Source organism: Blennius ocellaris (assembly GCF_963422515.1).
Source record: "Blennius ocellaris genome assembly, chromosome: 8".
NCBI classification, from domain to species: Eukaryota; Metazoa; Chordata; class Actinopteri; order Blenniiformes; family Blenniidae; genus Blennius; species Blennius ocellaris.
In genome coordinates, this window is record NC_137657.1 from 22249394 (window position 1) to 22263987 (window position 14594).

Below are 14594 nucleotides of genomic sequence, written 5' to 3' on the forward strand. Positions count from 1 at the left end.
CACATGCAGAAATCATGTAATGTAGCTCAACTAACAATAAGACAACCCTGAGTTGCTCACAGGGGACTGGACAGGGTGGGACTGAGGGGGGGTCAGAGACTAGTTTAAAGTGTGTGCGGTGCACTTTTACTTTACGGATAATCGATATGGCTTAGTACTGTTACTTAACATTGTCAATACCTGTGTGTTTAGACACTGGAAAAACATGGATTCAAAGCTGTTTATTAGGAGAGGAGCCAACAAACCATCGTTTGGGCCGTTAAGTTTTTAACACTTCAAATCAACGCTCATGTCCCTGCAAACAAATCACATACAAATGTGTGTAAAATCATTAGGAACTCTTATTTGGCCTTGAAGTTATACTATGTAAGATTTCAGTAGCACCTTTTAACCGGTGGTGGCGAGACGCCGTAGCATTCAGTCTTTCTTCTGTCTGACACTCAAAGAGTTTTTGCTGCTTGCCTCAATTCAACCTTCAATCTCCAAACCTGCTGCTTCTTCCTTCATTGGTTCAAAGACTGACTGGAAGCTGGAGTGACTCGCAGCACTCCCATGTGGTATGAAGAGGCACTACAAGGCAAAATCCTTGGTTCACTTGCTCATGTCAGCAGATAAATGTGTAGAAAGGTGCAAAGCTGATGTCATTATTGTTTTTTTTAGGTTCTTTTTGAAGGTTTTGACAGGCTAAGATAACACAGTGATTACCAGTGAGTCTTTTTGCCACTAGATGGTGCCAGATTTTGAAAATAATCCGAACAGGATGGCACAAAGGACCCCAGCTTTCAAATTGTCATTTCACTTTAGTTAGTTGACTTTTATTCCTTCCACACTTTACAGGCCATTACTTCTAGTTATAGTTTACCTGTAAAACGATTTATCATCACATTGTGTTTGTTGAAGAATGAGTGTAGAGCCGGAAGTGAAAGTGAATAAACAACTTTTTTTTTTTTTTTTTTGACCACATGGACCTCCAACCCCAGTATGTACCTATAATGCACCATGTTCAGGACATGAATGCTTTACAGCATTAGCGTGCACATTGGGCTGAATCCTCGTTTTTCTATTTGGAGCAAGATGTGTCCTTTTCACACTGCCACACACAGTTGGCATCATGCCAAACATAGTCTAAATGCATCGAGAGTGTACAATTCATTGTCATCCTGCAGTGAGAATGCATATTTTGACCAATTTCAATTCAGGAGAACTTATGGTGTCCACAAACATGCAAAAGAGCCTCTGTCTTTTGTTTAACTGTTCGGTATTATTGAAGAAACAATCACAAATACAGGAAACATTCTAAGCTGGGGTATTGTAGGAGAATGAGACCCTTTTCATGCTACACCAAGCAGTTATTTGTGGTTTGATGCCAGACTTCTGAATGTCCACATTATAAGATGTTGTTGTTGAAAGCTGTTGACGTACTCCAATTATTTCTATTTGGCTTGATTTCTCCCAAATTTCAAAGACAAAAAAAAGAAACTCTTTGGGAAAGGTGTCCTCCTCCCCTGCAGAGTACGTGTGAATATTATATAACAGATGCGACACTGCCTGAATCTGATGCACAATTCATTAAACTTAGAAATTAATTGCTTAGCACCTATACGTCATATTGAGACAGTTTACATAAATGTGAAAAACTAAAACAATTTGATGTACACTCAAAAGTACTCAACTTTTCTTTTTCGTGCCTCTGATATTGGCTCTGTGTGTGCAGTGTGGAAAGGGCAAAGCTTCGCTTTTATTGTACAAACGTCTAATACAAGTCGGGGCCAAAGGTCTCTCTGGTGCACCTCTCCTACATTACTGTGTCTACTGATGTCTTTTTGCAGGGTTGTGGTTTCATTTTGAGTCTTTGCTACTAACCATGGACTAGAAGCAACACTGTACCTGCTGTATATAGTTAGTCAGATCTGATTTTCATACATGATGAACTTAAACAATACTTTCTTGTGTCGAATGTGTTCAAAAACACTGAGAAAAAAAAAAAAAAAAGAACATGTTACTACTTTGCAATATGTTTGACCTGTACACTGTATTCTGAACCAACATCCTGACACGGGGAAACAGTCTGAGACGCCTTTGTATGTTTTTCTGTCCGTCTTTCTGTCTGTGGGACTTCGGCCGCAGTACTCTGTGTTTCTGTTGCACTGTGTAAAAGACTGATGATGGTTCTATCCTGAAAACTCATTTAAGTTGGTTCACAGGGTGACGAGACCTGAAAATATCCAGTAGCATTAAGTCCAGACCTCTGAGTCTGTGTGTGTGACTGCATGATGTGGCTGTGAGTTGTACTGTATGTATATATGGGCTTTCATAGGTGTAGATGCGTGTGCGTGTATCTGAATGTGTCGCATATGCACTTCTAATATACACACTACACACATACACACATGTGAACTCGGCAAATCCTATATTGTTTTGGTACTAAGTACACTACTATACTAGGGGTTTGTTTGTAATTTATTTGGAATAAAAAAAAACAGTGGCCGGTGACATCTTGATCTTTGGTTGTTTTTTGGGGGTTTTTTCTCACACCTGTACATTGTGTTTATAAATGTAGAGATTAATTCTTTGTATGTATTAATTTGTTATTTGATGTGATTGATTTAATGTTGCTTTCATCCTGATTCAGAAAAGAAATAATGCAAAGCAATGATTTCTTTATTTTTTCTTCTTTTTGAGCTGGATAAAAAAAAAAAGATTCAAACACAGAATGACATGTTTTTTTGTTTTATCAGTCTTTTTTTTTTTAATTTCTTGTCCGGGTTCAGTATTTTTCAGTTGGTTGTGGACATTTCTTCATGCAGATATTAATACTGATTAAAATGATTTGACAGGCTGTCTCAACACTTCTGGATTTTCTGGTATCTGTGTGACACTTTCATAACCACTAGAGGGCAAACTGGGCAAGCTGCCAGAATGAACTTCCTCTCTTCCTCAGGGCCACTCAAAGGGGGTGTGGGTTTTTTTTTTTTTTTTTCACCAAGTCACTAAGAGCAGCATATGTCAACCCAGCAAGCAGCTGAGCAGAGCAGCACAGTTTACCACAACAGGCATTTCTCAGTCTTAAAGTTGGCAAGCCGTCCTTACAGCTATGGACAGTGATTTTAATAACCTGGATGCAGCTGGTTTTCTGGAAATCTGGCAACACTTTGATGCAGATGGTAAGAACATCTCAATGACGTTCTACTGGGTGGGAAATGGCATCTTCTGTCGTTAGACAGGTTCTATCTTTTTTTTATACAAGTTTAAATCCTATTGATTTTAACAGGGAATCTAAATTAGAATAATTATTAATTATATCTTGGGACTTATATTGTACTTAGAAAAAGCAAGAAAATATGGTGAAGTTTAACTTTTTTTGTGTGTGTATTTCTGATCTTAAACCTACAGGTTGGTTTATCTCTAAGAAGTTAAACACATTCACAAAGCACTTGATGGCACAGACTTTATTATATTGAAAGGTATTCTGATCCTGTCTGTAAGAAATTCACCTCAAACTACTGCCAGCAGGAAACTCTAATTTAAAATGTCTCATGAAGATGGGTAGATTGAGATGAAGTAATATGATACTGATCAAGTACAGTTTAAAACATGCCCATTTTGTTTCAAATTCAAACTTTCTTGATATTAACTTTTTATTATTATTATTGGTCAGATAATGGCTACATTGAGGACAAAGAGCTGGATGAGTTTTTCCGCCACATGATGAAAAGACTGAGTCCACAGGTGAGTCAGCTTTCCTTGCATCACTCCATCAGTAACTCGGGGTGGAACCAGTGAACATGATCATTTCTTCTGATAAGGACAAAAGCACCATGTGTTCATGCATATGCAGCCTCTGTCATGAGTATAATGAGGTTTCATAACCAGCATATAGGCATTAAAGGCCTGCATTGTCTTCTGACTTTCCTTTGAGATGTTTTGCAGTAAAATAGAGCTGCACTAGATGTGTAACTGAAATGCATATCTGCCAAAACTCTGCTATGATATGATGTGATATAACAGTTGAAGCTTAAATTCTGGGAAATCTGATTTGGATGCAGTTTGCAGCATTAATGCCGTTTCCTGTGTGGACTGCTGAACGTCTCTCTCTGTCTGGGTGGGGTGACAGTAAAGATATTGGACACAACATAATTAAAGAGCTCTGGCCCCTGTCAAAGGGAAAAGCACTTGACTTGGTTACAGATCAACCTGGAAAAAAATAACATTTGTTTCTGTGCTAGTGTGTGCACTGATGGCACACTGTTTACTGAGCCAAGCTTAATGCAATTACACTGATTAAAGATGGAGACCACACTGCTAGGTTACAATGGAAACCCAAATGGGCGTACACCTATTAGTATCTGTGTGTGCAAACTCACATGGATTCTTATTGGATTGATCTATGACACACTGATCACCAGCCACATGTTACTTGTGTGCCTCTAATCTTTGGCTTAGCGGTCATTGTTTGATTCTAAAGCTACAAAAGCACTGCAGAGTCATTCTGCTCTCTTCCATTTGGCTGCTTAAGTGTTTGATATGATTAACCACAAAATGTCTTCCGATCTGTTTGTCTTTCTCTGTCCTCTATTGCATCATAACAGGTAATTACACAATTCTTCTCTGAAGCATACTTTCTTATCATTCTCTGATATTGCACCAAGAAAACGGTCTACTTTAGAACTCATTGTTAAATACCAGTTATAAAACCAAGCGGCAACATGACATGATTGCAGGCGGAGATGAGCGATGACTCGGCGGCTCTGCACCGCATAAACTGATGAATCACACTTTAGCACCAGAGACCATGTTTCTATAGTTACTGTGCAAAAATTAGGGCTCATGAGGCAGATGGGGGAAGATCGGCCACTGAATAGAAATAGAAAATAAATGCAATTAAACTGCAAGACTTCATGCCAGACGTTTCTAGACTCAGAAGGAATCTGGTCTACCAGAGACTAAAGACATGAGATAAAGGTTTCTCAAATATCTAAAAGTGTTAAATTCCATGCGTGTACATAGTTTGGGGTTACATTATTCAATCACACATTGGTGTTCGCTGAATCACAATTTTTTTATAATTAGTGTATAGAAAGATGGACTACACTGTTTTTTTCTGCAGCTGGTAAATCAATCATTCAAGCAGAGTGTGAGAAATAAGCCATTAGGTTTAACTTTATGAGTATTGGAAGAGAAGGGTAGGCCAAAGATGAGTGAGTGAAATGAAACAGTTAGCACAGGTTACAGAAGCCCTCTTCTGAGAGGAAAAGGAATTTATCTCTCGAGAGTGTCCATGGTGACATTGCTTAAAATAAATGTGAGTCAGCCATTGGAGCTGTTTTCAGCATCTTTCACTACATTTCTTATCTTATTGTTTCTGAATTGAAGGAATACGTGTACAATATTGTTCATTCTGATGTTTCAAATATCTGTTTTGCCCTCTTCATTTTTCACACCAGAGAAATTAATCGGCCAGAATATCATGACAGGTGAAGGGGATAACACTGCACTTGCACCTGGTAGGGGTGATATTGGGTGAATGGGAGAAGGAAAAATGGGTTAATTTAAAGAGTCAAATTAATTTGTCAAGAATTTTTTTTTTATTAATACTAAAACACTAATAACTAATATCTGTGTCTTTCCAGGAGAAAGTGACTGAAGAGAGAGTGCAGAGACTGAAGCAGAGGTTCATGTCTGCCTACGATGTCACTGCTGATGGGAAGCTCCAGATTCAGGAGGTGCAGTGATAATTAAGTTCAGTCTTCTCACACTCGCTGTGCGACGTCTTCCGCCTACATCCAGATACCCGATGGCGCCGTATCACACACAGCTTTCACCTTCCTGCACACTGACGTACTTTTCAATTAAGATCGTCATCGTCTTGCTTGTCCTTCACTCTCATGCTCATCTTTTCCACTCGCCACTTACACTACTTCCTCTTCATCTTTTATTCATTTCATGTCTTCATGACAGCGATTCAGCCTCCACTTCCTTCAAGAAGAGTTAAATCTCATTTCAAAGACAGTTGAGGGTTGTGCCGTTTCTGGGGGCTATTTTGTTAATATAAAGACGGAAAGTACAGATAATCTCCCTCAACTTAATAGTTAAATAATTGACTCTGTATGCACAGGATGAATGCCCTGTGTAATGCTATAGAGCACCTACTTACTAAATCTAACAATGTACATCTACATGTAGCTTTAAAAAAAACAAAAAACCTTTGTGAAAGGCACATCACCTCTCAGTAGAGAAAAGCTGGTTCTTTTCGGAGACTGTACAGTAAAACTCACAAATATTAAAAACTAATCATTTTCATTTAACAAATGATTGTCAACGTGTTTCTTCGATTCATTTGATTAATGCCAATAAATAAAACCTGCTTCAACAGGCTGTGGCTGTTGCTCAGACATTGAAAGCCATTTTGACGGCCCACTCTTGCTAATTGATGCAGTTCCTGGCACAACAGCAGCGCTTCTTCAGAGCAATGAAGTGAATTATCTCTTTTTCCCCACTGAGAAAGACAGTTTTACTTGTTCATTAGACCAGCCTCTAATATACTGCACCCACAGACCTCACAAGCTTTAGCTGTTACTCATAAAGACAGAACAAAATCAATACACATTTCCATAAGTGGCCCTTTGGAGATGTTGGTGTACTGGAGCTGATGCAGGAACTGCTCAGATCGGACTTTATCCAATGCCCAGCATCATGCTGAAACTCAGAATTTGTTTCTGTAATTATTTTAAGAAGATTCTCAATCAGAAAGCATATGTCCATGTTTGACTCTAGACCAGAACCACTCTCTTTGCATTTTCCGAGCCTCCTTGAACAGTTCAAAGACCCGCCTTGCAGGATAACTGATTTCCCTAAATTGGCAGAAAATGTGATTAGCATTGTGAGACCACTTGCAAAGCTCTGTGTATCCTGCTTTTTGCGTCGCCGCAGCTAAAAGGTGAGTTTGGGTCTCTGTCCCTGTGATGGACTGACAACCTATCGATGGTGTCCCTCCCTTCGCCCACAGTCAGCAGCATTCAGCTTGAACACTTTGTGTGACCCTGAACTGGATAAAGCAGCAGCTTATAGACTAATGATAAACACATTTTGTTGTGGTTTTTTCTCAGAAATGTTTTAATAAATCAGGACTGATTTGTCCCCAGACCCTCAGATTTTCCCAGCTGTTGTTTATACAATCCAAAGTCTTCCAATGTTTCTCTATTACTATTTACAGGTGCTTTGCTCTTCCTAATAAAATTACATGCAAGTAATCACATTTAAGGACATCAGTTGTTCCGGCCGTGTGTGAGAGTGTACCGGTGCTGCCCTGGGTGTGCTGGACCTTGCCGGTGCATAACAATGATGATGACTGCAGCAGCTGCTTATGTTGCTTCACACTAAATTCTGACAAAGACAAAAATGTTGGTTCAACAAAATGTCTTTGATATCTTTCACAGAAAATAGTTGGAAAAACATTGATTGAATATGAAGAACTGCAAGTGCATGTGACTGTTTCTACAGAACTTTAGATTTCATGATTCCTCAGATCAGTTACTTAGGGTGATTGTGCTCAGCTGAGGAAGTGAGCAAGTCAATCAGAAAGCCACATCCTGTGCTCTAGCTACTTGAAGTGCTGTTACTCCCCCCACTGCAGCTCACTATGACAATATTTACTGACTAGAAAAGTTTAAAGCCAATAATTAAAGCACAAGGAGGTCATACAATACAACAGCCTATGTATTTATCTGATTTATTGCATATTTAATTGAAATGATTCCCAACATCCACCCTTATTCTCTTTAAATGATAAATGCTGAATGTTATTTTGTTTTTGACCACGTTATGTTGTATAGAATAAGCAACATAAGCTTAAGGTGTGGCGATCCTCTGCAGTTGGCCAGGCCGTTGGTGCATTGCGCTTGTTCTGACTGAAAACCATAGTCGCAGCTTTGTGACCAGACCGACTGCAGTATCATCTTGTATTTTAATCAGAATGATGGCAAAGGCCAGTTTAATCTGCTAATGGAGGGGGCTGATATTGTTAAAGAAAGTGCTGGCAGCAGCAGAGGCACATGAACAGGGGAGGAGCCCAGAGGAGCCAGTTAAAAGGCCGATCCATTTAAAAGATTTTAAGACACAATAAATTCTTTCTTGGTGCAGCTTCGCGGTGAAAATGCACTGTTTCCATATGCCTTTAAGAAATCTGCACCAAGAATGTATTTTCAGGTTTGAGAGACATAATTCACAGACATGGGAGCACTACTCTTGTCCTGGGGAGGCAGTGACCGATATATCTAATGCACCTGATTCAAATGACTGTGTTGCTACCAAAGCTTTTGTAACGCCCACCGACCTCACTGACCTGAGTCCATTGATCTCAGGTGTGTTGTTGCAGAGAGGCGTGTCAGACCCAGGCTCAGGCTCACTGGATTAGACAGGAGAAGTCTCACGGAGGATTCAGTGCTCTTTACTCAGACCTCGTCACTGTTATCTATTTTCCAGTTGGCCAACATGATCCTGCCCGAGGATGAAAATTTCCTGCTGGTTTTCCGCAGAGAAGCTCCTCTGGATAACAGTGTGGATTTCATGAAGGTAAACTCCTACTGTCACCTAACATCAAATGGTAATGGCGCCTATACTAAAGCCAGTTATCACATGAGCAGGCACATCTATCGAATAGTTGATCAGCTTGGAATCTTAATAAAAAGATAGAGGCAATTAAGATAGAGGCTTAATTAAGAGAGAAATGCACTTACATGTGGAGGAAGCCATTGTTTTGTGAAGCTCCCTCAAAACTGTGCAAGAAGTTCTTATTCTTGTTCTTAGTAAATGTCTCCATTGTGAGATCAATAAAGGCTTATCTTATATACAGGTCACATTTTGCAAACTTATGTTTTAGAGCAGCCTGTTTTTTTTTAAATTTTATTTGAGTGCTATGCACACATGACTTGGGCTTTAGGTGGTGAAACTCAACTGTAAATTGTTCTTCTTACTGTAAGGTTAGTGGCTCTCAGGATTTCCGGCTGCTTCACCAGCTGTATTTAAATGATCTGCAGTTTATCGTTCACCTCTCCGCTGTGAAGCGCCTGTAACTAATATGGCTAATCTGCCTTCTTGCCCTCTGTAGATTTGGAGGAAGTACGATGCTGACTGCAGCGGCTACATATCGGCTCAGGAGCTGAAGGTGAGCTTGTCCAACGCAGGGGGGAAAACATCCATACACACTGCACTTTACTAATGGTGTTTGCACTGACAGAAAATATCTGTATCGTCACAATCTCGTCTTCTCCGGCTTCTGATATAATCCAATCTATGTTTTATATCAAGTGTTTAGTATTACTCCTTTCAAAAGGCACCAAACTGAGTAGTTTTGTGTCTGATCATGTCTCTTCTTTACTTTTAAGGCTTTCCTGAAAGACTTGTTTCAGCAGCACCACAAGGAAGTGTCATCTGATAAGCTGGAGGAATACACCGACGCAATGGTTCAACAACACTTACACTCAATTCTTAGACCAGAATGGAGCATGTTTGTCTGAACTGCATGCACATTACTTCTTTGTCCAATTGTTGACCTTTTAAAGGAACACGTCTGTTTATTTAATTATGGACTGATTGGACTTGCTGACAGTTTTTGTCATGACATTGTCTCTGCAAACGCTGTGTGCAGCTGGATGACGGTCCCTGTTGAAAAGCCAGATTATCAGTGCCAAGTTGTGTTCAGCTGAACATGTCATCAGGTGTTGTTTCATAATGAAAAGCTGTGGATTGAAAAGATTAAAAGAGGTTTTATGGGAAGCTGCAGCCTTAAAAACATTGCATAAGGCAACAGCGACCAATTATATAAAATGTTTTGTTTTCTGCATCTTCTGTAGAAAGTAGAAGTAGCCTGTTCTGAGAACTTGATATTCTTTAATTGAGAAGAGAATAGCCCTACAGAGATGAGTATGATCTTATGGGTGCTGCAAGCAGCTCAGGGTTTTCATTGTTTGTTTTAAAAAAATAAAATAAAATGGATTTCCTGATTCTCCTGCAGATGAAAATATTCGACAAAAACAAGGATGGCCGTTTGGACCTGAACGATTTGGCCAGGTAATTTATTTAGGACTGTTACACTGAACACTTAGAGCTCAGAAAACATTGCTATGATATGTCATCGTGACATTGCTAAAATGTTTCCTTGTTGCGTCGCCTACTAGTTGCTAGTGGAGGAAATGTCGAGAGGAACACCATGATACTCTGAACTGGTTTAGCTGTTATTTTAGTTTTAACCCAAGATGGTAAGAGATTTCACTTCACAGGTTTTCGCAATAACTCAGGAGCAGGAATGTGTCCTTGAGTTACTGTGGATCCAGTATTGGCTTGCAACCCAGTGGCTGACTTCACATAAAGTTTCTGTCCCCAACGTTTTTCTGAACTCATGCAGTGAATTTCAGTTGAGATTGATATTGGTTTGTAATTCAGTGCTATCTGAAGGTCACAAGCATACAGTTTCTGGATTGAAGGCTTTTTTTTAATTTTATGTCAATCAAAGTGGTTTTACGGTACTTTTTGTTGCCCATGTCTTGTGTTGCTGTCATCAAATTCAAAATGAGCCAATATTTTTCATGACCCGTCCAATGTCAGATATGTTGGGGGGGGGTTTTCCGTTGTGAATAAAATATCACTGAAATTAGGGTTATACTGACAGTACTGGATTTTATGAAACTATTGATGTGAATCAGCTGATAAGAAAAGAGCTCGAAAGAGAACTGTTTCGGCAATGCTTCGTGATTTGGATAAAGACGTTTAATTGTTGAACAGCATCAGGAAAAAAATTGTAAATAATATCTGTGCTCAGATTTAAGGTGTATTGGTTGGCAAAATATTGTTATAGCATATGAAGACTAATAAGAATGGATTTTGTTTTCCTTTGGTTATTTAAATCTGCATTTTCTTCTCAAGGATCTTGGCTTTAAATGAAAATTTCCTCCTCCAGTTCGAGATGGATGTGAGTGTTTTTGATTCTTATATAGATATGTACATATGTGTGTTTTAATAAGATCAAGCTGATGAGCCCTCCTGTGAAATTTCTCTCCTATTTATCTAAACTCTTCAAGGCCAACAGCAAAGACGAGAGAAAGAGAGACTTTGAGAAGATCTTTAACCACTATGATGTTGTAAGTACAATGACTCTCGATAAGATGGTGGTTGCTGTTGTTGAATATTTTAGAAATCTGCAATAATTGTTACTCTACTGTGAAATATGATTTTAAAGGCAAATCTGGTGTTGAGTCGGATTATATTTTTTAGTGGATCAAGTAAATTATATATGTAGAGAAGGGAAAGCAACATGTATATAAAATAAACTTGGATTAAGAAATGATGTCATTGAACATTATAAAAACATTTTCTCATAGTGACGGACATAAAGTAGCACTGGATCAAAGTATTGTTTTTCAATGAGTTGCATCATGTTCAACATGAAATGGCTTCACGACCATCTTCCCTGCCAACTGATGGTATCTGTGCACGTTTCCCGTCTCTGTTTCAGATTTACTCATTCAGCATAATAAGGGACTGGTTTGTTGTAAAATGACTAAATAAAATGACCAGACATCCTTTCATATTTGTTCTCACACTGAGACAGGAAGATACCTTCAGAGCTGATGTTTACACATAAATATAGCATTTTGTGGCAACATATTGCCAACAAAGTGACCCAATAGGCAGTTGAATTAGATCTTTATCACGTGTGACAGAACAGGCAGTTTTTCAGAATAGTTCACTGAAAGGCAGACGACGAGGGCGTCATTTGTCGTACTATAACGGAGGTGGTAAGCTGTGCAATAGAGGAGATAACAGTCACTGATGTTTTCCATTTCATCTTGGTGAAGATTTTTAGATTGGCATGCTGTGTGGTGCTGTGCATAAGAAGACTTAATGAAATGAAACTGAATATAAATAGCCTATCTAACCTTTTTAGTGGAAAAATAAAAAGACCATCATGCAGTCAGGCCACTGTTTGGGGATGACGAGTTAACTAATCTGATCACACAGCTCAATGAGAATGAAAAGCATCAGATTTTATGCATAGTCTTTGGAATAAGTGTTGCAGTATTTCCTTCACACAAAACATTTAAACAATCAGATGAATGTGCAGAAGTACCCGGTGTTATCAGTTTGTATATAATCCTTTCAGCAGGTGTAAGAATTTCTACAACAGATGTACCCGTGTTGATAAGAGGCTAGTTTTCATATTTTGATCGTACATTTGCTGCTTATTGGCATATTCTTTGTTTTTGAGTGTGGCAGATTCTGTTGATCAAAAGAATAACGAGGCTTTTATGAAATTTTCCAAATGTTTAGGTAAACATATCCCCATGTCACAGCTCTGCTTCTCTGGGAATCTGAAAATTGGCAGAAGTTACTACTTTTCTCAAAAGCCACTAAATCTAACCTTTTCTTTTTTAAGAGTAAGACCGGAGCACTCGAGGGTCCAGAGGTTGACGGCTTTGTTAAAGACATGATGGGTCTCGTCAGGGTAAGACTTTATGAAGAGTGATTGATTCTACTTGTGTGTGAACATGAGTATCGAACTAAACTACTGCTGGCTTCTCTTTCTTCTTTTTTTTTTTAAATCCAGAGAATATGTCAGTATTATTCAATCTCAAAACAATTCACTTAGTTGATTGTTAAACACAAATTTCACGAGTTTAACTCAAACATATGCTTGTATAATGTTAATGTGTAACACTGACATACAGTATATAATGTATCAAAGAAATAAAATGTTACAAACCACTTCATTACAAGTTTAAATGTTATTCTCCATTTTCTTTCCTTCCCTGTCCAGCCCAACATGACTGGTCCTGAGCTGGACAAGCTCCGAGCCATCCTGCTGCGCCACTGCGATGTCAACAAGGACGGGAAGCTCCAGAAAAACGAGCTCGCTCTGTGTCTGGGCATCAAGCCTAATCAAACCCAATGAAAAAGTCTGTTTTATGTGCTGTTGTATCTAAACTGGTTGAATGCTGTGTCCTGATCCAGATTACTGGGTTACTTAAGGTCAATTTTCACAAAGTGTTCTTGGATACCAAATTGTGACATCAGTTGATATTGTCTAATGAATTCACTTGTATGCTGTACCAGACAATGAGCATGTTTCAGAGCCCAGAGTAGGTTTGTTATATTTATGTAATTTTGTTTAAGATCTGTGTCTGTGATGAAAGATTTGTGAAATGTTAGTGTGATGATTAAACGCAAACACTGATGCATAGAGACTTGAAAACTGAATGTTTCATTCTTATATGAAATATTCTGTCATTGATATAGCCACTTGCATGTCTTTGTAGAGGATGTTAAGTGCATTTTTAATCTACTGGGCTGCTGAGAAATAGTGATGCCATGTTTAATCTTTACTTTTTATAACTTTAAAGTAGAATTGAACCACTTTTCTGCAACTTGGATGAAACTTTTCACAAAGAAAAGCACCTACTGATTATGTGAGGTGAGTTGACATGCACTCGTCGGCTCAGGCTTAAACATGTAAACCACTAAACCTTAAAATACACTGTGTTGTCCTTCTGTCTCATTTCTTGTGAGATGCATCAAACTGACATAATGGGTTCTTGTTTGGGATCTGGATAATAAAAAATAGTGCTGTTAAGTAAATGGAAAGGCCTCTCGCCAGTAAAAGGGACCTAATGGGGCAGACCTAAAAGCTTTACTCTGCCTCAGATTGCCTCATTGCCCTTTGAGTTCTCACGGAGCAGTGTTGTGTCCATGTGCTGATACTGTCTCGATCTCTGTGTGTTTGTTCATTAAACCGAGGAATCGCGTTAAGTAGACTTCAAATGTAAGACCAGTTCTATGTGAAATAACCAGATTCACTTCAGTGTTTGCATATATGCACTGTAAAAGGCTTATAAATGTGTCTGTGTGGGCAGAGCAGCTGCAACACATGACACAAACAACACAAAACAATTGAGCATTTTGGCTGAAAGCTTTGCTACTTTGTGTGACGGGACTCATTTACACTCTTCAATCTGCACAGAACCAAATCAAAACCATATTTTTTCACTTATTATATACATAGTCTTTTGGAGTTTACTCTATATTTACCCTTAAATAAATGGTGTGATTCAGACCAATAATCCTTTTTTGTATGAGATGGGGCATTGTTTTTTATTAAATTGTCACTATCCAATCAGAAAAATGCCTCATAAACAGGTTGTATGCTCTTGGACTATTCAGCATCTAGAATTTGTTTGGAGGTTTATTGTAAAAAGAAAAAAGCATTTTTATCACAGATACGACTTCTTTTTCTATGTTCAGTTTTTACAGTAAAACTAAGTCGCTAATCACGTTTCAGCCGAGAAAACCTGAACTGAAAATAAGCAGCCGCTTTAAACCAGGGAAGCACTGAAGCAGCATGACTCTGAGCTAAAAAGATTTAATCTTCATGTAATGACTTTGTGGGAACCACTGGTTTTGTTTCATTGTAATCACAAGTGCATCACCTGAGGCTTTACAACCAGAGTAGTAGTATTTCAATATCGAAGGTCAATAGTTTTATGTCGTGATGGTGATTAATGACCGTCTAATGTTTACATGGATCATGCTACATGATCAAGACA

At 38.6% G+C, this 14594-nt stretch overlaps 1 protein-coding gene across 1 annotated transcript; it reads left to right on the forward strand.

The window, feature by feature from the left end:
• Window positions 1-3094: 3094 nt before the first annotated feature.
• Window positions 3095-12946, forward strand: scgn (secretagogin, EF-hand calcium binding protein; the record flags this gene model as incomplete). The annotated part of the gene is made up of 11 exons (XM_080500553.1): window positions 3095-3164; window positions 3659-3729; window positions 5631-5723; window positions 8482-8571; window positions 9107-9163; window positions 9384-9461; window positions 10013-10068; window positions 10921-10966; window positions 11076-11135; window positions 12431-12499; window positions 12812-12946. The coding sequence occupies 11 exons, from the start codon at window positions 3095-3097 to the stop codon at window positions 12944-12946; spliced, it is 825 nt and encodes a 274-aa protein (XP_080356679.1).
• Between the last annotated feature and the right edge of the window lie 1648 nt (window positions 12947-14594).